This window comes from Bos javanicus, chromosome 11, assembly GCF_032452875.1.
Source record: "Bos javanicus breed banteng chromosome 11, ARS-OSU_banteng_1.0, whole genome shotgun sequence".
Lineage (NCBI taxonomy): Eukaryota > Metazoa > Chordata > Mammalia > Artiodactyla > Bovidae > Bos > Bos javanicus.
Window position 1 is genome coordinate 104176572 of NC_083878.1, and position 25848 is coordinate 104202419.

General features: G+C 61.7%; 2 protein-coding genes across 4 annotated transcripts in view; one reads left to right on the forward strand and one right to left on the reverse strand.

Moving 5' to 3' along the window:
* The window catches only part of ADAMTSL2 (ADAMTS like 2), a 33222-nt gene extending 15119 nt beyond the window's left edge, over window positions 1-18103 (forward strand). The window contains exons 10-19 of one of the 2 annotated variants that reach the window (XM_061434128.1): window positions 1576-1924; window positions 3157-3529; window positions 8202-8299; window positions 12551-12677; window positions 13026-13239; window positions 13417-13572; window positions 13945-14115; window positions 14814-14990; window positions 16677-16821; window positions 17508-18103. In XM_061434128.1, coding sequence (XP_061290112.1) covers window positions 1576-1924; window positions 3157-3529; window positions 8202-8299; window positions 12551-12677; window positions 13026-13239; window positions 13417-13572; window positions 13945-14115; window positions 14814-14990; window positions 16677-16821; window positions 17508-17626 — 1929 coding nt within the window. In that variant the 3' untranslated portion in view covers window positions 17627-18103. The remainder of the gene's footprint in view (window positions 1-1575; window positions 1925-3156; window positions 3530-8201; window positions 8300-12550; window positions 12678-13025; window positions 13240-13416; window positions 13573-13944; window positions 14116-14813; window positions 14991-16676; window positions 16822-17507) is intronic. The other variant, XM_061434129.1, reaches the window with a different exon arrangement.
* Window positions 18104-19641: 1538 nt separating this feature from the next.
* The window catches only part of FAM163B (family with sequence similarity 163 member B), a 29463-nt gene continuing 23256 nt past the window's right edge, over window positions 19642-25848 (reverse strand). For both annotated transcript variants that reach the window (XM_061434137.1, XM_061434136.1), the window contains exons 2-3: window positions 22512-22627; window positions 19642-21679 (exon numbers count right to left, since the gene is read on the reverse strand). In XM_061434137.1, coding sequence (XP_061290121.1) covers window positions 21284-21679; window positions 22512-22604 — 489 coding nt within the window. In that variant the 5' untranslated portion in view covers window positions 22605-22627 and the 3' untranslated portion in view covers window positions 19642-21283. The remainder of the gene's footprint in view (window positions 21680-22511; window positions 22628-25848) is intronic.

A 25848-nucleotide genomic window follows, 5' to 3' on the forward strand; every position in this document is an offset into this window, starting at 1 on the left:
CGACACCAGCCCTCGGGTGCCCCTCTGAGTGGTGCTGGTGGCTCTTCGCCGTCACACTTCCTTTCACGGCGGCAGACGGCGTGTCCTCCAGGCGATCCTACAGAAAATAGTCACCCGGCGCTCACTCTTTCGCCGTCTGCTGCGGTGGTCCCAGAGTGGATCGTTCCCTCAGTGTCGGCCTGACCTCCTCCTGGGGCTCTTGCCAGTGTGGGTCCTCCCTCATCCTGAACGAGGGCTCCCCTGGGAGACTCCTCCTGAGGCCTCACTCAGCCTCAGCTTCTGCTGCCCCCGGCAGCTGGTCCCGCAGGCCCGTGACAGATTGCCCCTCTCCCCTGAGCAGCCCCATGGCCACCCTGAGCAGATGAAAAGGGGTCTGAGCGTGAGCCCCCAGCCGGGTGGTCCAGGGAGGAGGCGGACACGGCCCTGAGGGAGGCTGGTGGGGTTTTGAAGGCAGAGACCTCTGTGCCATCTTCCGGCGAGGGCTGGGGGCTGGCTGTTGCAGGGGTGGAACGACCGCTTTCCAGGCCCTGAGATTCAGGGGAATCTGAGATTTCAAAATTTTCAAGCAGATTCACTGAGATCCCCAGGCTCCAAGTCTTCCCCGGGTCGGGCTCTTGGTGAGGTGGAGAAGCCAGCCTGGTTCTCTGGCCTCCGGTACACTTTCTAGTCCTGCCGGGGGACGTGCGTGTCTCCGTGCGACACCGAGGAGGCCCTCTGGCTCGGCCTTAGGTTGCGGGTTAGGTGGTGACGTCACCCTAGCCTTCCACTGTCTTCCTCCATGGACCCTTCCATTTTCTCCAGCCAACTCCCAACACCTGAGACATGGCACCCAAAGCACACTTCATTCCTCTTGTATCCTCCCAGCCCCCCATGTGGGGGGGATCTTAGGGGTCTGTGCACCGCCAGGGAATCACCCCCGATGGCGGGGAACCCCACACTAAACTCCTATTTGAGAGCCCACTTCCTGGGGCTTCTGACACCAGCTGACTTAGACCAGGCGAGCCCTCGGGGGGTGGGGGTGGGAGCTGGACAGGCCGGGGAGACGCTGGTGGTGATGCAGTCGCAACAGAAGCCTCAGCACCTCCCCCACCAGCTGTGATGCTGGGGGCCCTCTGGGGCCTGGGCCTTGGCCCTTCCGCACGGCCAGGGGGGCATGTGGTGGGGACATCCAGTCTTACTGCTTAGGACCGCCGGCACGTGGTGACGGTAAAATGCAGGCTGGGTTTTCACTGGCTTTATTACCTTACAAACACTTCTGCTACCCGCGCGCCCTTGACTGCCTGTGCCTGGGCTTTGTCCGCTGGTCCCGGGCTGTGTTCACCCGTCTTTGGCCACGGGCTGCTCGTGGCGCTAAGTGGGTGGGCGAGGCAGCGTCCTCCAGGCAAGGAGGAGTCCCCAGGAAAGACTCAGCTGTGGGCCTGTGCGTGGCTGGGAACCCTCCCGCGGCTCTGGGACCAGAGTCTCCTATCCTCAAGGGGCTCATGGGCGGCGGGCTGAGCAGTTGCTCCAGGCTGGTGGGGAAGGGGCTGGGGTGGGGAGGGGCCCGGGTCCCACGTCTTCTCCTGCCGCCCCCAGGTGTGGAATCAAAATGGCAAGAGCCCCTCCATCACCTTCGAGTACACGCTGCTGCAACCGCCGCACACCCACCGCCTCCAGCCCATCTACTACAGCTTCTCGGATCCCACCTCTGACAGCGCAGAGAGCCAGGAGCTGGACGGGGCCGGGCTGGCAGGCTTCCTGCAGCACAACGCCTCCCTCTTCGGCCAGGCCTCCTCGGAGCGGCTGGGCCTGGACAACCGCCTGTTTGGCCACCGGGGCCCGGGGATCGAGCTGGGTCTGAGCAGAGGCCAGGAGAGCAACGAGGTGTGCGCGCAGGCCAGCGGCAGGGCCTGCGAGGGGCCCCCCAGGGGCAAGGGCTTCCGAGGTAACCAGGAGGAGGGGCGGGGCGGGGGGGCTCCTAGGGAGAGGGCCCTCGGGTGAAGGGTCTTCAGAGCCCGCAGCCCGCAGAAGAGGGCGGCGGCGGCGCTGGTCACGCGCGGGCTGTGGGGCAGGGGTGCCCCCCCACACGGCTCCTTCGAGGCGGGTAAGGCTATCTCCACTTGATGGAAGCGGGGACTGAGCCCTAGGGAGGGGTCTTGCCCAAGTCACGCCATCCCCATCTGCTGGGGGCAAATCCCAGAGGGTCAGACCCTATAGCCTGTGCTCTTGACCACTTGGTGGAGACAGACAGACAGACAATGCAGCAAGGTGCGGCGAGAGCTCTGGAAGGGAGTGATGGGCAACTGAGGGGTACAGGGAGGACCTCGAGCCCTTGGTGGGGGGGACCCCTGGACTGAGGGCCCAGGAGTGAGTTAAGGGTGAGCCAGGGGAGGGCTTGGGGCAGGCAGGGGACCTGCATGGGGCGGTCTCCAGGGGGAGTGGCAGTAGGTGCAGGGGGAGACTTGGGGGGTGGACTGGGGTCCCCGAGCCCCAGGCTGGCAGCTGGGCTGTGCTCCTGAGGGCTGTGGGGGGCTGGCCGCGACCATCACTCCTGCCAAGGGCGGAGGGTGGACTGGGCTTGGGAAGAATGCGCTTGCTAACTTGGGGGCATGTTTCCGAGACCCTCGGAGTCCTCAGGTAGAAAACACTTCGGAGACTGTTAGTTCCCCGGGGCTGTGGTGGCAACCGACTGCAAGCTGGGGCCATAAAGCCACAGAAATGCACAGATTCTGTCTTCAGCCGGCTTCTCCTCTGTGTCCGTGTGTCTCCCCGTGTTCTTCTAAGGACAGGGGCATTGCAGTTAGAACCCACTCTAAACCTGTAGCGATCTGCTCTGGAGCTCTGTAGTCTGTAAAGATCTCATTTCTACAGAAGCTCACATTCTGTGGTTGTGGGGCAGGCATGCATTTGGGAGACCCTATTCAACGCCCCTGCTGAGCTCAAGCAGGTTCCCCAACGAGAGCTTGTCTGGGTCGGCTTGCGGGCCTCCGCTGGACGATCTGGGTCCTCTCACGGGGTGGAAACCTGCCTCTGGGTGCTTCCTGGATCGGGTCTTTGCTGCAGCCCCGCCCCCCCGACCCTGGTCTGCACTACCTGCCCCTCCACCCCCCCGCAACCAGGGCAACCCTTGCCCCACATGAGGGATCGTGGGAGGTTGAGCACTCGTCTCCCCCGTAGACGGTAACGCCACCCTGACTGCTCTGGTGGGAGACCCGGACGACCGAGAGGCCGACGCCCGTTTCGCCTCCCAGGAGCTGCTGTCGGCCAACGCCATCTCTGATCAGCTGCTGGGCGCAGGCTCCGACTCCAGGGAGCTCCCCCTCAACGAGACCGTCAACAGCATCTTCTCCCAGGGTGCCCCGAGGGGCTCCCCAGCCGAGAGCCTCTACCTGGACTACGAGGAGAGCGAGGGGGCCGGAGCTTACCTGCTCAATGGGTCCTACCTGGAGCTGAGCAGCGACAGGCTGGCCAACACCTCCTCCGAGGCCCCCTTTCCCAACGCCAGCGCCAGCCTCCCCGCCTTGGCCGGGAACCGGACGCAGAAGGCCAGGTAGGTGGCCTCCCCGGCCCTGTCTGCCAGGGCTGGTTGGGGTGGGGGGGCCTGGGCAGAGGTAAGGGGGAGGGGGCCGCCCCTGCCTGGCCCCTCGGGGAGCCAGAAGCCTGGGTTTTAGCGTCTTTCCCACAAGTTAGTACCATGGGTTGAAGTTCCTGCTCTGCAATGGGGCTGGGAAGTGGGGAGGTGGACAGTCCTGTGCACCTGGGGCTGAGCATCGCCCATACAGAGGCAGGCTTTCATCCCAGCCCCTTGTCTTTAGGGACTGGTAGGGCTCAGAGAGGTAAGTGAGTGATGCCTTTGGGGCTCAGAGCCTGGAGGCTTGGCGTCCTATGGTTCTTTGTCTGGACGGTCATTGCGCACATGGCCATCAGGCACGAGGTGGACATTCCCTGAAGGTGGAATGGCTCAGGACAACCTTCCCTGCTGGCCAGGGAGGAGACCTGGGGTTGGTCCAGTGGGGTCCCCAGCCAGAGGCCAGATCCCAAGTCAGGCACTGGGAACAAGGCCTTCTGCGGCGTTGGCTGGAGCTGCTTCTGGGTTTGGGATGTGGGAGGGTCCAGCGGTGAGGATACACTGCAGACACCTGAAAAGTCACAGCTGGGGACGGCTGGACGGTCACGGCTGGGGACGGCTGGACGGTCATGGCTGGGGACGCCTGGACGGTCATGGCTGGGGACGGCTGGACGGTCATGGCTGGGGACGCCTGGATGGTCACAGCTGGCCCTGGAGGAGTCTGAGGCCAGGAGCCTCCCGGGGCTGGGGCCAGCCGGGAGCAGGGTGGCTCCAGGCCTGCTGCTGTCACTGTCCCTCCAAGAGGACAATCCTGGTGACCAGGCCCCTGTCGGCCAGAGGCTCGCAGGGCAGCGAGGCTGTTTAAGCAGACAGAGGCAGCCCAGCAGACACCAGTGTGGGCAGGACCTGGAGGCCGGAACAAGCCCAGTGGGTTTTGTTTCGTCCTGTTTTCTGCGGACCCACCTAAACCCGTTGGCTTTAGACACCAAGCCAGCGGAACCCTCGCCAGGGCTGGGTGTGCAGAGGGGGAGCATCCTTAGGGAACTGAGTTTGATGGAGTATTTGGGGTTCACTCTCAAGGTGGCACGGTTGGAGGCGACTCATCCCCAGAGGACAAGAGCAGGGGGGCTGGGCCCCTGAGCCCACAGGAGGTGCCCTTCTGGCCCTATTCTCAAGGTGTTTTTTTTTTCTGAGGCTCCGTGAGACTCCCCGGCACATCTGGGCCCTTCTGAGGGGGAGACTTTGCAAATGTGGACAGAGTGGGAGGTCCGGAGTCCCTGAGGCTCTGCTTCCTCTCCCAAGGCCCATTGAGGCCATCTGCTGGCCCGACATGGGTCCAGAAGCTCGCAGAGTGGGCCTCAGGGATGTGTGGGACCCAGCGGCTGGAGGGGGACAGGCTCTGAGTCTGAGCGGGATTCAGAATCAGCTGCACTTGCCTGTGTGACCTGGAGCCGATTACTTATTCTCTGAGCCTGGGGGGCTATTCTCAGCCTCAGGGGTGTCCAGAGGACTGAATTCTATCCAGGGCACCTACCCAGGAACCAGGAAAGAGGAAGGGTCACGAATGCACTCAGCCTCCAGGGCTGGGGGATGGGCCCTCCTGGGACCAAGGGTGTGAGGATGACCAGCTCTCCGGTGGTCAGTCCCTGCCTGAATGGGTTTACGGAGGTGACATACAGGCTGCTGTTTAACGTGGCTAGAGGCCCGGAAAGTGCAGTGGACATCTGGGTCACCATCCTAGCTCGGCCCCCCTACACGCGCGCGCGAACACACACACATACACGCACACACACCTGAGTCCCACGGGACTGGGACACACCAATGATGCTCTGTGGACCTCAGTGCCCTGTCCCTGAGTGAGGGGCTTGTTGGGGGCTCGTCAGGGCCATCAGCTCAGGCACCCCAGGATCTCCAGGATCCCCAGCCCGGGTCACGGTAGCAGCTTTCCGGTCCTTAGGTCACATTTTAAAGAGTCTCTTCCATCTGGTCCTGTGGGTTCCCGCCCCCACTCCTGGGCCCTTAGGGGAATGTCTGGGATTCAGGAACCAATACAATGACCATCAGGGCTCAGAAAGTCCCCACGGGGTGAGATGGGGCCACTGCCCGCCAGCAGCTTCAAAGGAACCGCTGGTGGAGACCAAAGATGGTCTTTGGAGATAAAGGGCTGAGGAGGCGGCGGGGGAAACCGCCAGGCCAAAATAGCCCCGGCGCGGCGAGTTGTCCAAACACAGGAAGTCGCGTCTGCTCAGGGAGGGCGCAATCCAGGCGTGGTCCAGAGAGCAAGGTTATTTTCACCTTCTTGGAACCACCTCGAACAACCAGGGGAGGCCTGACTCCAGACGCCAAGGCTGGGATGCAGACATGGGGTCTCTCTCGCAGCCTGGGTGGGGGCGGGGAAGCAAAGCTCTTTCCGAGTCTCTTAGGAACCATCCAGGCCATCCAGAGAAAGTTCCAGATGAAGGACTTGGAGTGTCCCTGCGTGATGCCCGGCCCAGCCTGGCAATCAGCGGGCGCTAGCTTCCCTCCAGACGGAGGCGGTGGCGGGCTCTTGGTCCAGCGACTTCCCGGGTGCTCCTCTCCCCAGAGAGCAGAGCATTATAGGCTTGCGATGTTGTGCAAAGACGTGTTCTGAGCAGGAGGGCCTCTCCTGTGCTGCGCTGGTGTGAACTGGGGCGGGCAGCCCCTCCAGAAAGATCTTTGGTGCTGAAAACCCAGAGGGTTATTTTGAACAGCTTGCTGTCTCTCCACCATGAGTCACGCTGCCTGCTGGCCCAGGAGTGTGTAATTAGATAAAGATGGCGCGGCTCCTCCACGGGTGGGGTGGCGGGGCGGGGGCTGAAGTCCTTGGTCCTTGTTTGTTCTTGGGGAGATTTGGAAGCCGTTGACAGGAGGGCGGGGGTCACTGCGCTGTGCGGGGCATCCGGCTCTCCCTCCCCGAGGAGGCACTGTGGGCCCTTTGTTCAGAGTTGCCTGGTCTCGGGTGGGTGGGGGACCATCTGAAAGGGCCCCCTCACTTTTCAGGAGCATAGGGGAGGACCTTCCGATGCCCCCTGTATGTGCGGCAAGGCCGGGGCAGGCTTGGACGCGGGGAGGGTGAGGCCACCCGGCGAGGGGTCTCGGCGGGTGTGACCCAGCGACAGACTGCCGTAGGCTATCCACTCCATCGCCTCGCCTCCTTCCTGGGCTCATGGAACCACATCAGTGAATTCATGACTTAATGTCCGTCCGTGGGTAGATTATTTCCTGGTTCTCAGAGCAGGACGTGCCTTCAAGGCCACAAGTGCAGTGTAAGAGCCATTCTTGTGAAATTCCAGAAGTTGGAAGGCAAACTCCCGGTCAAATCCAAACCAAGGTCTCTCTCACAGAATTGACGGGAAAGCCTTTTATCTATTTGTTTAGTTTTAAAGGTTTTTTTTTTTAAATTTTTTGTTGTTATTGTTGTTGCTGTTGTAGCTCTGGACCATCTTTTAAAGGTCTTTACTGAATTTGTTACAATATTGGTTCTGTTTTTAATGGGTTTTTGGTATTTTGGCCGTGAAGCATGTGGAATCTTAGCTCCCCGACCAGGGACCAAACCCTTAACCTCTGCAGCGGAAGGCCAAGTGTTAGCTGCTGGACTGCCGTGAAGCCCCTGGAAAGCCTTTCAGAATGTGCACTCTGCAAACCCTCCCCTAAGCCTGACCTGCGGGGTGACAGAGGTCCCCAGAAAGGACCTGTGGGTGTGCCCCGTGCAAGGGTCTTGGCTTCAGGTGGTCTTCCGTCAGCCCCTCTGGATAGGAAGCGAAGCAGGGCTGGGCGGTGGGCCCATCGCCCCGCGCCCCCCGGCTGGCTCCGGGGGCGGCTGCCTCTCCGGGCAGATGCTGGGCTCCGGGAGATGTCTCTGTCACCTCCCTCAGCTCCTGCCGAGTCCACAACGAGCCGGCACATTGGATCCCGAGGTTGGGCCCAGCACACCGACTGGTTCAAAGAAGCAAACAGTCCTAACAATAGTTGGCCGGGCCGCCTGAGTTCCGGCCAAGAATCCCAGCCCGTCGCTGGCGGGGACCCAGCCAGGCGTTCCCTTGCTCAGCAGCCCTCTCAGACCTGGGCAGAGGCGTCTGCAGGGGACGGCCCTCCCCCGTCTGCCCCCGGGGCTGGTCTGTTTTGATCCCCGGAGGCCCGGTGGCCAGGGGGCCCCCATTCAGTCAGAATCCCGGCTGGGGAAGGCTGCAGGAGAGGATTCCGGTGCCTTCCACGCACACCAGGTGCCTCTGAGGCCCCTTCCCGGGGATGGGGGAGGAGTCATCGGCGTGCTCCTGCTGGGGGGGTGGTGAGAGGCCTGTGGGTGTGGAAGGGGCAACTATGATGGTGGGGAGCCCCAAGTTCTTCACCCACGCCCCCCAGAGCCACCGGAGGGCCCCGACAGCCGCAGGGCCGTGTGCTCAGCCCGCTGTTGAGATGGAAAATGCCAGCTCCCCCTCCCTCCTAGCCCTGCCACCCCGGGGGTGCTCCCTCTAGACAGTGGGCACTGGGGTCCCCGGAAGGGCAGCGAGGCTCTGCCCTTCTGCCCGGAGGACGGGCTCAGGACAGGTACACACACCCGCGCCCCCTGCCCCAGTGATGAGAACCTGTGCTTCCCCGGAACTCAGCCCTTCTCTGCCTCACCCGCTTTCAGGACCAGGCCCAAGTCCCGCAAGCAAGGCGTGAGCCCCGCGGACATGTACCGGTGGAAGCTGTCGTCCCACGAGCCCTGCAGCTCCACCTGCACCACAGGTACCCGAGGCGGGCCGGGGCGCCCGCAGAGCCCACCTCCACGGCGGGCGCGAGTCTGGGCGTCGGGCCCGTGCGCTTGCTTGTAGCCCCGAACTGCCCGCGGTGAGCTCATCTAGCGGTTTCCTGGCCCACGGGATGCGGCGGGACGCGGTGGCAGCCTGGGTGTCCGCGCGCTGGACCACGTAAGGGTCCAGCAGGGTGGGAGTCAGTCAGCACCCCCAGGCTCCCTCGTCCATCTTTCCGCATTCAGTACATTGTTAGGAAAAGCCTCCTCTTGGTTAAAACGTAGGAAACCTCGGGTGGTGAGGAGAAGGGGAAAGTAGGCCCGTGTGGACTATGACAGAGGAAACTTTCCAGATTCTAGGGCCTCGTCTGGGGAGGAAACAGCGGCGGGTATCGGAGGCCCTGGGGTTGCCTGGACAGACACTTGCGGTCAGTAGGTGTCAAGCCAGGGCTTGAGCCGATGTCTGTCTGCTCACTTGGCCGGCCGCCGCTGCACCAAGACGCTGGCTGGCAGCCTGGAGGCTAGGACCCCACCTGCCGCCAGCGTGGTCCCCTCCCTGTAAGGCTGGACGTTAGACCCAGGTGCCGGCCTGTGGCAAGTACAGGGGGACCCCAGGCGCTGCCGTATCTGTACCTGGGACGTGGTGTTTGCGCAAGACTGGGCTTGCTGCTGCTCAAAACGTGCGAGGTCCCTGCCCCTGCACTGCCACCCCAGCTGGCCAGAGCTCTGGGAGCCCCTGCACGCTCTGGCCAGTGTGGCGGAAGAAGCAAGCGGCTGACCGGGCCCTGGGCAGCCGGGGGCCTGTGGGGGTGCAGCATCTCAGGAGATGCGGCCAGGGAAGGAGCTGGGGAGGTGGCTCTGTGGGCCGCTGCGGGGGCCACCGGCTCTCTGTCTCGGGCGGGAAGCCAGGCCCGCTCCCGCTACACCGTCCTTCCTCCCCCAAGCAGGGCAGGTGACGGGCTGAGATTGCCCCTGATATTCTGGAGGGTTCGAGGAGGGCTTTGTCGGGGTGTGGTAAGCGCTTGGGATGAACTATTTGGTCATCCACACCCCACGCTCTTAATTTCTTAGTCTCTGCTCTCTACCTGTAAGATGGGACGTCCACCTATCCAAACGTGGTTATAGGGGCAGATGGGAAAGGAAAAAAAAGCAATCAGGGTCAAAGCTTGACAGCTGGCTGCCGTCAGCAGGACCTCTGCTGCTGCTGTGTGCCACCAACGGGGCCTGGAGCAGCCACGGCGCTGGTCCGGGGAATGAAGTCGGGGCTGAGTGCTGGGGCGGGGTGTTGGAGGAGCCTGCTTTGAGAGCCTGCTCCTGAAGGGCAGGGTCCCATTCTGAATCGGGAGCCCCGACGTTATCCGTCGGACCCCACGCGTGCCGAGGGGGCCACAGCACATGCGGTGGGGAGCGTCTGCTGTTCCCCTGGGACATGTCCCTGCCTGGGAGGTGACAAGGCTTGAGATCCCTCCTGGACGAAGCCGCCCTGGTGGCGAGCGGCTGAGCCTGGCCCTGGACAGAAGGTGGTCCCCAGGGAGGTCGCCGCACTGTGTCTCGACGCCCACAGAGTGCTGGGCAGGGGATGGGCTGGCCCGCCCTGGGCGGCCCGAGGTGCGAAGTAGGATGCAAGAAGAAAGGAAGTGAGGAAGACAGGTTCTGGCTCTGCCGAAAGGATGCGCTCTCCTTCAGACGAGCCCGTCTGGGACTGGAGTGAGCGGCCCTGACCCAGAGTGGGTTCCCCGTCGGCGCGGAGGCACCAAATGGGGTCCAGGCGGCACTTCACAGAGGTGGTGAGCCGGGGTCCCTGCAGGATGGCTCACCTCCACTCACCCTGTGGTGGGCTCCTCTTGAAATCCCCCTTTCGGGGCACCAACCCCAGGGGGATCGGGGGAGAGGGTAGTGGTTTACAAACCTTCTGTGGCCTGTGGGGCCTGTGCAAACGTCACTGGTGATCAGCAAGTCTCCTGTGTCCTGAGCCCCGGCCATCGCAGCCATAGCAGCAAGCATTCTTTCTTTTCCTTAAAGATGCTCTTGAGAGGGGGAGAAAGGCAGGTGGATCAGTTTGGACCCCTCGCTTGAGTCACACGGGATGATTCCCGATGGTTCTCGGCATCCCCCTGGCCCAGAGCGAGGGGAGTGCAGTGGACGGGCTCTGAGACCCCCCACCTGCGGGCAGAACAGGCCCACCCAGTCCGGCGTCGGGGCCTCCTGCTCCTTCCCTTTAGAGGAAGGGCTTGGTAAGAAGGTTTGAGAAGCCCCGCACTCAGGACTGACGCCATGAGGTGGTGTCCAGAAGACCGGAGCTGTGCCTCCCGTCCCGCCTGGGGGGTTCCCGGGAGTGGGTGAGTGGCAAGAGGAGGCCTGGAGAGTCTGACCGCCCTCACGTCACCCCCAGCCGGGGACGGCGCTGGGACCAGCAGTCCCGTCCCTCCTGATCAGGACCTGCCGTTTGCCCTGATGACGAGGCGAGAACGAGCAGATGCTTGCTGAGGGGCTGCGAGTCCTCAGACTTGGACCTCTATGGGCCCCAGAAGTGGTGTCTCTGGAACATTCTGAGCAGGCCTGGCCAGGAAGCCAGCCCCCCGCTCAGCGACGGCTAAAGACGACACAGCCCAGCGCTGGCAGAGGGGAAGCCGTGATTGCAACCTGGCTCGTCCCTCACGGAAAAAAGAAAAAATCCCCGTGTGGGCTGCCTCCCAGGCTGTTTTCATTCCATCCAAGGCTGGGGCTTGGAGAGGCAGGAGCTGCCGGCTCTCAGACACGCGCCCCTGGGCAGGGAGCGCGAGTCAGCAGGGGCTCTTGGTTTACAGGGCAGGGCAACCCCCCGAGGGGAGATCATCCGGCAAGGCTGGGTCCCTGCCCCTCGGCAGGCATGCGCTGGTAATAAAGACAACCCCAGCCCCTGACCCCACCCGTGTTCACGCTCACCCGAGTTGCCCTGGCTCCTTGGCAGGGAGGGAACCACGCACTGTGGAGCGAGCCTGGCCCCTGTGTCAGCCTGGTGCCTGGCATGGGGGTGCGGGGCAGGAAGACCAGAGAAGCAGAAGGTGGAGGTGGCGGTCAAGGAGTGAATAATTTTAGCTGAGGGCTGGCCCTTTACATACGGTCCCCCCACGGGATTTATAGAGTGAAATGAAGTGAAGTGAAAGTCTCTCAGTCATGTCTGACTCTTTGCGACCCCATGGACGTCGTCCATGGGATTCTCCAAGCCAGAATACTGGAGTGGGTAGCCTTTCCCTTCTCCAGCGGGTCTTCCCAACCCGGGAATTGAACAGGGGTCTCCCGCATCGCAGGCGGATTCTTTACCAACTGAGCTATCAGGGAAGCCCGAGATTTATAGAGTAGCAGGTATTTAATCACAAAAATGATAAAAGAAAGTTTGAGAGGGAGCTTGATAAGGACTAGGGCATGCCATGGGAGGGTAGGGAGGACCTGAAGGTCGAATGTAATATCTGAGGAGTCTGGAAGGGGCTGGAACGGTTAGATTACGCATCCATGCATCCATCATCCATCCATACTTCCCCACCTATCCACCAACCTACCCATCCATCCATCCACTCATCTATCCGTCCATCCACCCATCCACCCGTCCACCACCAACCTACCCATCCACTCATCCATCCATCCATCTACCCACACGTAACAGTCATTGAATGAATGAAAATAAGTGGCACCTGGCTGTGTTTGCCTCTGAGCCTCTGTGAGGGCCATTCCGAGTTTACTAAAAGCCCAAATGACTGAGACTTCTTGGGCTTCCCTGGTGGCTCAGATGGTAAAGAATCTGCCTGCAATACAAAAGACCTGTGTTTGATCCTTGGATCAGGAAGATCCCCTGGAGAAGGGACTGGTTACCCACTCCCAAGTATTCTTGCCTGGAGAATCCCATGGGCAGAGGAGCCTGGCGGGCTACAGTCCATGGGGTTGCAGAGTTGGACACGCTTGAAGCAACCAACACATCACCTCCTCGTTTCAGTTCAGGGTTTGTGACGCAGCACTGGGTGTCCAGCCTGGGCAGGATAGGCTGTGCAGAGAGGAGCTCAGGCCCTTGGGCCCAGGCGGGGAGGGAGCTCAGATGCACAGACCCGGCCTTGCTGGGACCCGCCCACAGTCTGCTCAGCTTACCTGTCGTTGTTCTGGACTGAAACCAGGAAGCGCAAGAGGCCGGGTGGATTGCCCGCGGCCCCGGGGCCCGCTTGCCGGCCTCCAGAGCTCACAGTGGGCTCAGGCGCCCTTCCCTTTCCTAAACTCAGGGGTCCTGTCGACCTACGCCATGTGCGTCCGCTATGACGGCATCGAGGTGGACGACAGCTACTGCGACGCCCTGACCCGGCCCGAGCCTGTCCAGGAGTTCTGCGCAGGCAGGGAGTGCCAGCCCAGGTACCTGCCACCAGGCCCCGGACAGGGTGTGTGCTGGGGGGCGGGTGAGCTGGGGCTCTGCCATGCCGTGTCCAGGGGGCTGCTCCGTCCTGGGGTCTCTGCTCCATCCTGGGGTCTCTGGTCCATCCAGGCCTCTGCTCCCTATGTATCTGCTCCTTTCTGAGAAGCTGGGTGTGCAGTCATGGGGGTCCCCTCTTCCCTTCAGTGGTGCTGGGCGCCCCAGGACACTGAGGCAGGACCCCAAGTTGGAGTTAGCAGGAGCGGAAGGTGCTCTGGCTGGAGGGAACCGCATGGGGTCGCAGCTGGGAGTGGGTGGGGGTCACTGAAGGCCGTGCCCTCCCGAGGCAGGTGGGAGACCAGCAGCTGGAGCGAGTGCTCACGCACCTGCGGTGAGGGCTACCAGTTCCGCATCGTGCGCTGCTGGAAGATGCTCTCGCCCGGCTTCGACAGCTCTGTCTACAGCGACCTGTGTGAGGCTGCCGAGGCCGTGCGGCCCGAAGAGCGCAAGACCTGCCGGGGCCCGGCCTGCGGGCCGCAGTGGGAGATGTCCCAGTGGTCTGAGGTGCACAGGCCAGGGCGGGTGGGGGCCGAGTGGGCCGGGTGGGGGCCAGGCTGTGTGGGGGCCGTGGGCTGTGGGCCGTGGCCTGGGTGGGGGCCAGACGAGCCGGGTGAGAGCTGGGCAGGGGTCTGCATGCAGCTAGGGCCGCCGCGAGCCCGCCCTCCCGCTGTCTCCCCGCAGTGCACGGCCAAGTGTGGGGAGCGAAGCGTGGTGACGCGGGACATCCGCTGCTCGGAGGACGAGAAGCTGTGTGACCCCAACACCAGGCCCGTGGGGGAGAAGGACTGCACAGGGCCCCCCTGCGACCGCCAGTGGACTGTCTCCGACTGGGGGCCGGTGAGGGCCGGGTGCTCAGGGGGCTGACCCGTGTGACCACGGGGGATCAGAACCTTGAACCAACACAAGCAGTCCCATTGCGATGCCCCCGTTATAAGCTCCCTGCCTGCCTCTCTCTCTTCTCCCACCTGGGTGAGATGCTAAGATGTCCACTGGGCTCCCCTCTGGGTGCTGGGTGCGCAGGGGACTCTTCTGGGGTTTTAGGTGTGTTTTTCATCGAGCCTGCCATCTTTCCGTAATTAGAACAGAGCGTGGTATTTAAAACAGTTACCGTGGCAACCCCCCCTCCCCTCCGCTGCTCTTCTCTCTGGGGAAGGAGGCCCGGGGGCCCTGGGAGGGGCTCTGCCTCTGACCCCGGGTGTCCCCCTGCAGTGCAGCGGCAGCTGTGGGCAGGGCCGCATGATCAGACACGTGTACTGCAAGACCAGCGATGGACGGGTCGTGCCGGAGTCTCAGTGCCAGATGGAGACCAAGCCCCTGGCCATCCACCCCTGTGGGGACAAGAACTGCCCCGCCCACTGGCTGGCCCAGGACTGGGAGCGGGTGAGTGCCCCCTGCCCGGCGAGCAGGGCCCCTCTGTCTGGGAGAGCGTTTAACTGGCTGAGAGCCAGGTGGCCAGAATGACAGGTTGGCTAAATGAGGAATTAATTGGACATGATGATGCCACAATCCGCCAAACACTAACTTGAAATAGAAAAAAACCAAGAAAGGTAAGAAAACTGCTTAAAACTTCCCAGATCTAAATAGTGAATGTTCCGTGAGGTGTGCACGGCCGATCTGTTTCCCACGATCCCGTGTTCCCGAGGTGGAAGCCCAGAGTTGGGGGTCCTTGGGCCATACTCACCCTTGGGCCCGGGCCCTGTGCATCCGCCTGTTCTTGTGACCTCTGGTGACCCGTCAAGGTCACCAGCTTGCCGTTTTCAGATGCATGGTTCCCAACCACATGGCTTTCAACCGCTTGGTTCAGGCAGATTGCTATCAGCTAATTCATCACCAGGCAAATGGTCACTGACCACTTTATTTCACAACAGATGGTTTTTCTGTGAAATTGTTTCTGATCAAATCTGTCTGGGGCCATGCGGTTATCGACCAGCAGGTTCCCAGCCAGCGTGTCATTGATCTTAGCTGTTACCCACTTGCCGTTGACTGAGCCGTTTTCACGGGCATGGCTGTGGGCCCCGGGTTCTGGTCTTCCTGACCTCTGGCCCCTGACCCCTAACCTGTCTGCCCTTTCACCCCAGTGCAACACCACCTGTGGCAGAGGCGTGAAGAAGAGGCTGGTCCTGTGCATGGAGCTGGCCAACGGGAAGCCGCAGACGCGCAGCGGCCCCGAGTGTGGCCTGGCCAAGAAGCCCCCCGAGGAGAGCACTTGCTTCGAGAGGCCCTGCTTCAAGTGGTACACCAGCCCCTGGTCGGAGGTGAGCCCTCCACTGGCCCTCCTAAGGCCAGGCCTGATCTCTGGTCCCGCCGAAAGACCTCCTCTCCCACCCCGAGTGCCCCTCACGTCCCTCGGCTCAGCCTCCATCAGGGCTTTCCCTCCCTGGAGAGACTGTCAGCGCTTCCACGCTGGCGAGCACGAGGGCTGCCTCCTCCGAGTCCTCCCGGGTCTCACCTCTGGGATCCCTGCCGCACTCATCCGGGGCCCGTTTATCGGCCCAGGTCGCTTCGGCCTTGCCTTTGGAAGCCTTTCAGTCACGCGCTTGAAGGCCTGTGTGCCTGACACTCACCATGGGGCAGACAGATCCCGAGTGGGAACTGGGAGGGTGGGGAGCCAGAGTCAAGGCAGGGACACAGAATCAGAGGGGCAGAGGGGATGGGAGGACGGTGCGCGCCGGGCAGAGGGAAGCCAGGAGGAGTGGCAGCCGCCGGCCTGACTCTGGCCTGTGGGCTCCTTCCTCCGCCTCTGGCTGGAGGGTGGCGTGGAGCGGGGCCTCTCCACTCTTACAGCCCAGGGGTGCGTCTCGGTGGCCGTTTTTACTGGTTCCCCCGCACCCCCCTCTCTCCTGGGCTGCATCACCGGCCCCCACCTGGAGGCCCCCCTCCACCCGGGGATGCACAGCTTCCGGGGTAGGGGGGCCAGACGGGGAGGCCCAGATGGGTCTTCACCCAGGAGCCTGGGGCACGGGGGCAGGGCACCCATCACCCTGATGAGTGGGTGGGCGAGGGGTGACCAGACGGTGGGCAGGAGGACCTCTGCGTCCTTGTCCCTGGCTGCGGTGGGGTTTTTTCCCCCTGTGGCTGCCTCTGCCTGGGTCAGGGGCTTAGTAAGAGTGTGTCTTCTGAGCCATCCACCCAGGGTGGAGGAGTGGGAGCTAGGAAAGGCCAGATGTGCGTTCTCTCTGGGGGGTGGGGGATGGCTGCGGGTGCCTTGGGGCATCCCCCCCAAAGGCTGATTGTTGTCTGGCTCCGTCCCTGAGGCTGGGCTTGTTCCCTCAAGCTGGGTGCAGGCATCAGGCTGGAAGCCCTCCCGGGGCCTCTGTGAATAGAACTGGTGGGGGGTGGAGTGGGGTGGTCAGGACTGGAACCCCACCCCCAACCTCCACAGACCGAGGGCTCAGGTCCCAGCTGAGCCTGGGTGATATGGGGTCACCCACAGCAGGGGGAGCCAGAGGGAGCCACCGCCTCTAGGATCTCAGTGGGAGGACAGCGGGGTAACTGGGGTCAGCAGATGGCCCTGGTGTTCTGGGCAGCTTGGCAGGGTTTTCCGAGGGGAACATCTGGACAGGAAGCTGCCGGTGGGGGTGCTGGCTCTGGAAGATGTAGTTGATTGGCCCCCAGCTCTTAACTGGAGCGGGAAGCCAGTCTCTCCCTGGGCTGTGGCCCTCTGTGTCCTGAGCCTCCCGCAGCACAGGACGCTGGAGAGCTGGAACCAAAGGACCTGCCTGGGGGGAGAGATGGGGGGTCCACGCCCTCACGGGGAAGCTGAGTAGTACGCGGCAGGGGGGCGGGGGCAGCAGCATCTGGTTGCCCGAGCCCCTGAGCATCCGTGTGTCCCACGTCCATGGAGACTCAGCAACCTGGCAAGAGGAGGAGAGTCCCCCCACTCCTCTGGCTGGGCCCCTGCCCCACCGGGGGCTGTGGTCACGCCGTCTCTCCCCGCTCAGTGCACCAAGACGTGTGGGGTGGGCGTGCGGATGCGCGACGTGAAGTGCTACCAGGGCACCGACATTGTCCGGGGCTGCGACCCGCTGGTGAAGCCTGTTGGCAGACAAGCCTGCGACCTGCAGCCTTGTCCAACGGAGCCCCCAGGTGAGGAGGCAGACTCTGAAGCCATGCCAGGGCCTCAGGGATGCACAGGCAGTCACCTGGGAGCATCTCTTGGCTCCAGAGACCAAGGCAGGGCGGGGAGCGAAGTCACTCTCTGGGAGTGGCCAAGTCCAGCTGGGAGCTGTGGGTGGGAAGGGCGGCAGGTGAGATCTGACTGGAGCCTGTGGCCCCCAGGAGCCAGGCCGAGACCCTCCCTTTTGCAAAGAGCATCTGGCTTCAGAAGATGCGGTGGTGGGGCAAAGGATCAGGGCCTGGACAAACTCATCCAGAGCACCTTCAAGCTGGCCACGCAGGGGCAGGGTGGCAAGGGCCTGAAGCAGGCTCTCTGGCTTGGGCACCTGGAAGATGCAGGCGCGTCCTAGGCTCTGGGTGGGCGCTAGGGCCCAGCCATGAGCTCTATTTTGGACCCACTGAGTGGAGGGGACTGGTGGGCCTCCCGGGGATGTTCAGACCTCTGGGGTGAGGTCAGGGCCTCCTCCAAATCCTGGTCCCTGGGTATCCACCTTCCCTGTGAGCGCTTCACATCACTGGTAGGGTCCTGATGTCCCTGGCGAGGGGTACGAGGGAGAGCTCCAGGAGAGGAGGTGGATGGGGTGGGGCGGGGGTCCTGTCGCGTCATCCCCCCGACCACCCCACCGCCTGCTGATGCGCTGTGGTCCCTTCCCCAGATGACAGCTGCCAGGACCAGCCGGGCACCAACTGCGCCCTGGCCATCAAGGTGAACCTCTGCGGCCACTGGTACTACAGCAAGGCCTGCTGCCACTCCTGCCGGCCGCCCCCCTCCTAGGCCCGGCGGCTGCCCCTCAGAGACTGAGCACCCTGTCCCTGGGGCACAGCAGCCCCTCCATGGACACCTTCCTGCAGGGCGCCCAGCTGTGAAGACGTGACACTGAGCCCCTGCTCTCCCTGGGCAGGAGAGCCCCCCACCCCCGGCGCGCCCGTCGGCCCCCCTCACCCCGGGACAGAGCTGCGAGGATGGCTCCCCGCCCCCCCAGAGGCCCGGGATCGCCCCGTCTCCCTTCGGGGCTGCAGGCCCAGGAGACCGGCAGGGGCTGCAGGGGGAGCCTCAGGCCCTGACCCTCCCGGTGACTCCTGCAGGGCACTTGTAATCTCACAACTTAGCATCGCTCGCCTGCCCATCCGAAGCTCCTGGCACGGAAGGACCCACCGCACTTTATGCCCGGGAGGGGCGTCTTTCTCACGGCCCGAGGCCGCGCTGTTGTCCGTCAGTAATCTCTGTATGTTAATAAAGTGGTCGTATTTATGGCGGCATCGTGGGCTATCCGGGGCTCTGAGAGGAGGGGCAGGGTGTCTTCTGGGCTCACCGCCCCGGGAAGGTCTGATGCAGCCTCGGATCCGGGACCGGGTCTGGGACCAGGGCTGGGTCTGGTTCTGAGGCTGGGACCGGGTCCGGGACTGGGGTTGGGGCTGGGTCTGGGACCGGGGCCAGGTCTGGGTCGGGCTGGGGCTGAGTGCGGCTAGGGCTGGACTGCAATGTCTTCCCTGAGGAATGACATTCGGGGAAAGCAGACAGAAAAAGGTGACAGGTGAGTGAGCGCCTGCAGGGAGGGGCTCAGGGGCTTTGGACTCAGTGCTGGAGTCAGAACTGAGCCGGTCTCGTGCCTCCCGACTGCTGCGGGGCCTGGGGGCCCGCAGGGCGCAAGGGACCTCCCCACCCTGGGGGGAATGGTCCCACCTTGGGGTGCGCTGGTAAGAACACAAGGGGCGAGGCAGGCAGGGTAGGGGGCACCTTGTGGGCCCACGTCGGGGGCTCAGGAAACGGTCCTCATTACTGCTGCCGGGCCTCTTAGACGAGCCACTTCATCTGGACTGGCGGGTGCTGGGACACCGGCGGGCTTCCCAGAGGAGGTGATGTTTCGGCTGGTCCAGCCTCAGGAGTGACTCTACAGCCTCCAGGGAGAGGGGTGGGTGTTTACGATGCTGAAAGCACCTTGGTTTGGCTGCAGCGGAGGAGGGAGGGTCTGGCTGTCCACCGGCTGAGGGACAGTGAGCCGGCCCTGGGCGCGTATGCCACGGGGAGGGTCTCTGTCGGGGGCAGGGATTGGGGATGTGAGTGGCTGTCAGGCTGTTTCGCTGGGATGCAGAGCCTTCTGTTCCCAAAACGGGATGAGAGCAGGGTGGGCTGCAGTGTTTAGGACAGCGTCACAGGTGGGTGTGTGGCCATGAAGGTGGAGGCCTGTGGAGTGGGCTCCCTCAAGGTCAGCAGCTCGGTTCCAGCGGAGGTGGGATCATGGCAGTCCAGGGGCGCAGGGCTCCCTGACACACCCCACCGTCACGCCCAGTCACTGCCCGCCTGCTCCTCCTGCCCACTGCCCCCCCTCCTCTCCTGACAACTCCCCACCCCAGCACTCATTGCGTGCATCCCGTGGGTCAGGTTCTGCGCACAAAGCGTCGCCAGCACCTCCTCTAATCCTCCTAAGAGCTCTGTGACTCCAGTGCCATCGCCGCCCATCGTGTGGATGGTGAGACCGAGGCCCACAGAGGCCAGTCACTCGCCCCAGGAGCCACAGCGACTCACCCCCAACCCACTCTCCAGGACCTCAAGGGTTTTAGGCCAGTGGTTTCCAATCTTGAAAGATCGATACAACCACTCCAGGAAAGTCAAAATCCAACGTGGCTGCGACCACGACCAGCCCCTCTGGGCAGAGCCTTGACCCCTGGGGCTGGACGGGAAGGGAGGGCCCACTCTGGGTTGGGCTGGATGTGGCCCCTCCCAGGAACCTCAGGAGAGGGGTCTGGGTCGGCCTGGAATCCCAGGCGGACTAAAGACAGCACGCGAGGTGTCAGAGAGGAGTTTTATTGGCTCTCGATTCTGTTGGGGAGCGGGCAGCTCCCCCCGTCTCCATGGCGGAGCTGAGGGAGAGCTTGGATGGGTGTGTGAGTGTTGGTGATGTCAGATGGATCTAGGAATCTATACAGAGGCCAGAGACCAGAAAAGGAAACAGGAGACCACGCAGAACAGCCACGGGAAGTGCCACCTCCGGAGCCTTCCCCCACCCCCCCTCCCCACCCCCACCCCCCCTCCCCACCCCCACCCCCAGCCAATACATCAGAAACGAACTCTGGGGTTTGACAAAGGAACGGGAAGCTTGGGCACGAATCCATTAGCAAGTCCAAACTGAGGCAGGAAGCGAAGGGAAGAAGAGGGGAAAAAATCGAGAATGCCCAAAATAGTAAGTCTTCCTCACTCTGCTCACGTCCAGAGTCACAGCTCTGCAGCGCTTTCGAGAGACAGCGAGAGCTGTGGTGCCCACACCGGGGGGAAGCCACTGGCCCCAGAGCTTGTCTTCCGGGAAGGCTGCTTGGCTGGGGAGCTTGGTCTGTCTTCTTGGGCAGATGGGGGCTGCCCTACGGGGGTGTTGGGGGGCGCTCCATGGCGGGGCCCAGAGGCAGAGAGAGAGCGGGCCCAGGAGAGGACAGGGGCTCTGGGGGCCAGGCTGCAGAGAGAGGAGACAGGGCCTCTGAGTCGGGGGCTGTGTCCCCCACGGTAGGTGCCCCTGGGCTTGGGGCAGCTCTCTCAGTGGGTGGAGGGAGGAGCCGCTAGGCCTGAGGGGGCCTGATGCGGGCTGAGCTCAGCTGTCCTCGCCTGGGGGGCCGGGTGCTTGGGGCCGGTGCAGGGAAGGGCAGCCTGAGGCCTTGCTCCCAGGTCTTCCTGAGACCCACCTGTCCCCCTGTGGACCCGAGGGCATGTCTCAGGTCCCACGGGGCATCAGTGGGTCTTTCCGCCTCTGGTGCGAGGCTCTGTCTGCCCAACCATATCAGGGCTGAGCAGTGGGCTGCGTGTTTTACTTCTGAAGTGGGAGGATTGGCACAGGGCCTCCTCCCCACTCCATTTTCACCAAAAAGCCAGTTGGGGCTGCACCTCCCGAGAAACCCCCTTTTCTCCGGGCATCAGCGGGGAGGCGGGCTCAAGCAGGGTCTCAGCTGCCCTGGAAGCCGGGCTGTCTGGGGGTGGGGGGAGACAGGAGACTTGGCCCCCAAGGCTTGAGCTGCAGGACCCCAAGCCTGGTGGCCACCACCTCATCCTTGGACACGTAGGTAGACCGAGACCCAGGGACGGAGGAGCGTGGCCAGGCCGAGCGGCAGAGGCGGCCGCGACGGAGGCCCCGGCCCCTGGCCCCTTGCTGACGGCAGCCCTGGCATCTGCAGCCTGGTGTCCGCACCCAGGAGCCCTGCCTCACTCTGCAGCTGGGGCACCTGGGGGCCCCACCCGCACCTGCATCACGCCTGCCTCCCTGCAGACCCAGGCCCCGGAGGCTGCTGCCTGGGGCGGCCCCACCGGCCTTCACTGGGTCTGACCCCTGCAGGGAGCCCCGAAGTGCCTGTGATGACAGGCACGCGAGGACCGCTGGGTTCGGGGCCCGGGGCCAGGCGGGGACCCCCCCACCATGGTCTCAGGCTCTGCTGGGGGCCGGGGGTGCGCTCAGACGTCGGTGCTGACACTGCGGCTGCGGGAGAAGGCCTCTCGCATGGCCGACAGGCGGTTGGGGTTGAGCGCCTGCAGCCCCCCAAAGCCCCCGGGCGGCGGCCCCACGTCCTCCTGGCTGATGCTCCTGTAGGCCACGCGCTCCCCCCCGTTGCTGACGTCCTCGTCCTCCGGCTCCTGCAGGAAGAAGGCGGGCGGCTCGGAGCGGGAGCAGCTGCGGCAGAGGGCGCGGGCCTGCGGGGACCTCTGGCTGAAGGCGGCAGCCGGGCAGAGCGCCGGCCCGTTGCTCAGCACCAGGTTCCGGTTGGAGTGCAGCGGCGGCAGGCGCGAGTGCACCGCAAAGTCCGGCTCCTCCTCGTCCTCCTCCGACTCGTCTTTCTTGCAGCAGTAGTACTGTGGGTAGAGGGCCACAGTGACCCCCAGCCCCCGCGCGGGCCCGGGAGGGCGCCGGGATGCCCCCGCGTCATACACCCATGTCCCCATCTCAACCACGGAGGGGAGCTCGAGCCCAGGCGCCCCGGACTCCTGGCGTCCCTAAAGGAGGGGTTCTCTCATTTCACCCCTTCCCTGGTGGCTCAGCTGCTAAAGAATCCGCCTGTGATGCAGGAGACCTGGGTTGGGATGATCCTCTGGAGAAGGGAAAGACTACCCACTCTAGAATTCTGGCCTGGAGAATTCCGGGGACTGTACAGTCCATGGGGTCGTGAAGAGTCGGACACGACTGAGCGGCTTTCACTCATTTCGCCCCACAGCAACCACGGGGCAGGGGCAGGGACCAAGTCCCATCTGCAGGTGGGGACACTGAGGCCCAGGGGGCCGGGGTTCAGGCAGCCTGCAGGCGGCAGAGCTGGCCCCAGTCTCGCTCAAGGGGGCCGGGCTGCACATGTGGCTTGCCCTGCACACGTGGCTTCTCCTCCCATGAAGACACAGAGCCCAGCACAGTTGTTGAGGGTGGGCAGGGCAGGGAGGCGCAGCCCGAGGGCTCACCACTGCGCCCCTCCTGGCAGCTGTGTGACGTCGGCTAAGGCCCTCACCCTCTCCGAACCTCTGCAGCCTCGCCTCGCAGGGAGTCTGGGAAGCTGTCACTGAGCCCTCACATGTGGAGGCTGGGCAGGGCTGGCTGCCTTGCACCTTCTTGGAGGCCTGGCCCTGGTGGGGGCCCCCGCCCTCTGCAGGGCCCTGCTCTGGGCTTCCCTCCCCACCCCACCCCCACGCCCCCGAGTACCTGGAGCCGGCAGTAGCACAGAACCGCGATGATGCAGAGCAGAATCACAGTCGCCAAGATGCCGCCGGTGATGACCACTGTCCCGGCTGTCATTCGCCCCCTTCTCCATCAGCGGCCTGCAACACACCCCGCCACCTTCACCGCCAGCTCATCGCAGGAGCCTGTCCTAGGTTAGGACGCCAAGCAAGTGCTCTAAATGGGAAAACAAGCACCCCTGGGCCGGCAGGAGGCAGGGGCTCGGGGCAGGAGGGACCCTGCCTGTGCCAGCACTTCCCGCGTCTGCAGGAGGGGAAGCTGGCAGCACACACCCTCGCTCTCGGCCTCTACGTGAGCGCTCAGCCTGGCACACTTGCAGCTCGGGCGAGTGGCTCGTGCACATGTGTGTGCGTGCGTGCTCAGTCGCTTCAATCCTGTCCCACTCTTTTTGACCCCACAGGCTCTAGCCCGCCAGGCTCCAGCCCGCCAGGCTCCTCTGTCCATGGGATTCTCTAGGCAAGAATACTGGAGTGGGTTGCCATGCCCTCCTTCAGGGCATCTTCCCAATCCAGGGATCGAACTGGCGTCTCTGACATCTCCTCCTGGGAGGCAGGTTCTTCATCACCTGGGAACCCTAGGTGACCAGCTCACGTGTTTAAAAACTGACCCCAGTGCAGTCAGGCTGAACGCACGGCTTTGTAACCTGCTTTATCACCTAACCAGCTCACCCTCATTTTTCTTTATCATTAAAATTTCTTCTGCAACATAACTTTGAACCATATTCCATTTTATAACATAAATGATCCCTTTCCTTTAAAATATCCAAATTATACATCACATAAAATTTATCATCTTAACCATTTTTAAATGTCCAGGTCAGTAGTGTTAAGTGTATTCAAACGGTCTGCAACCGATTTTCAAAAGTTTTTCATCTTTCAAAACTGAAAAACAACTCCCTTTTTATATTTAGGCTGTTGACATTAAAAAATTCTTAAGGGACTTCCCCGGTGGCCCAGTGGTTAAGACTCCACACTGCCAGTGCAGGGGCGAGGGTTTGATCACGGGTCAGGGAATTAAGGGCTTCCCTGGTGGCTCAGTAGATAAAGAATTTGCTGGAGATTCTGGCTTCAATTCCTGGGTCAGGAAGAAGCTCTGGAGAAGGACGTGGCAACCTACACCAGTATCCTTGCTTGGAGAATCCCCAAGGACAGAGAAGCCTGGCGGGCTACAGTCCATGGGGTGGTAGAGAGTCGGACACGACTGAAGCAACTTAACCTGTGGGTCGTGTAAATATTCCCACTGTGGCCCATTCCAGGTCACCGAGGTTTAACAAGGGGCTTTGCTGAGTATACCGTGTCTCAAACTCCCAATCCCTTCCATTCCCCTGACCCCAGGGAACAACATGGAAGGAGCAACTGAGTTCCTTAAAGGAAATCCCAGAGCACATCAGTTTATTTACAAACACTTCAGCACAGAATCTGACAGGTGAGGACCTTTAAAAAGCCTCCGCTCATCTCCAAGATGCTTTCCCACAGTCGGCTTGTTCAAATCCAGATCCAGTTGTGTTTGGCTCTTTTGACTGTTGCTCCCCTTCATTCCTGCTCCCTGCAGGTTGTTTACAGAAGAAACTGGGTCATTTATCTCACAGAATTCTCCATGTACGAGAACGGGCTTGCAGTTCCTCCAGCAGCATTTCCCGTGTTCCTCTGTCACGGTTCTGCCCTCTAAATTGGCTTCCCACCACTCCACCTTCAGGGCCCCAGGACCGCTGTTCCTCTCATCGCGATGTTGGGATGAGCCTGGGCGTTCAGCTGCCCAGGCCTCCCCGCCGGCTCCTCCTCATTCTTTCAGCAGCGGCTGGGAATCCCTGAGGGATCTGTTGTCTCGTTAGGAGTTGCAGACAGAGACTGTTCAGAGGCTATCACCTGTCCTGCGTGTATCAGCTCCGACTCTTCTCTAAAGAATCTTCCCTATTACGTAGCTGGTAATATCAACAGACTGTCTGCAGAGGAAACGCATAGATGCTCAGCTTGTAAATTTTTCAGTTTTCAGAACAAGTTGGCACCCCGTGAGGGCCGTGGCCATTTCGCCATCTTATTCCCACTGGTTTATACGTATTCGATGCGTTTCAATCTCCTGCAGTCGTTATTCTTTTTGACGTTTAAATGATCTCACTGGGACCACGGGCTTGGCCTCCACGTGGGCTCCAGTGTCATTTTGATGGTGGTGGTGTAGTCGCTGAGTCGTGTTCGACTCTTTTGCGACCCCGTGGACCGTAGCCTGCCAGGTTCCTCTATCCATGGAATTCTCCAGGCAAGAATACTAGAGTGGGTTGCTGTTTCCTTCTCCGTGGGTTCTTCCCCACTCAGGAATCAAACCTGGGTCTCCTGCATTGTAGGCAGATTCTTTACGGACTGAGCCACTAGGGAAGCCCCAAAGTTAGTTTCGTGGGACCCCGCTAACCCTTCATGGCACGTTGCTTTCAGGCATAAGATGTCCCAGTTCTTGCTGCAGTCCTGGGACACTTGGCTCTCTTGCTGGGGGAAGTGGTTCTAGAGCCCACAGTCTGGGCCCTAGAGGTGTTAGTTGCTTCTGGCTTTGCAATGGTTCTGGGCTTTTTCAGTGGCCAGATCTAGGAAAGACTTTTTTTTTAAGGGAGAGAAAAATGAACATGAGTTTATACTGATATTTCCACTTAAAATTAGACATGAAGGGGGTTTTCCCATGTTAAAATGTGATGTCTACGTGACTTTTACAGTGCAAATTTTATTTCCTCATAACATACACTTCATTACTTACTTGCTTTTTCCCATTTAAAAGTATCCTTACCAATGTTTTTACTAACAAGCTTACTGAACGGAATCTGGTATTTCTTATTCTTTTTGTTTTTGTGCCCTTAGGGGTGTGAAGTAAAAAGTCTGTTTCAAAGTCACTTGAAATAATTCTTAGTATGCTCTTTTTTCCCCCCACCACCTCAATATTTAGGGTCATTTATTTCAGTTAGTTTTTACTGTCTTAAAACACACACACACACACACACACACACACACTGATTTAATGTGGGACCTAAAAGTAGCTTAGCTTTTTTTTTTTTTTTTAAAGGTGGCTTTAGTATTTTAAAGTCTTTACTGAATTTGTTACAATATTGCTCCTAGTTTTTTGGTTTTCCGGCTGTGAGGCATGTGGGGTCTTAGCTCTCCGACCAGGGATGGAACTGCAACCCCCCTGCTTGGAAAGTGAAAGTGTCAGTGACTCAGTCGTGTCTGACACTTTGCAGCCCCCATGGACTGTAGCCCGCCAGGCTCCTCTGTCCATGAGATTCTCCAGGCAAGAGCACTGGAGTGGGTTGCCATTCCCTTCT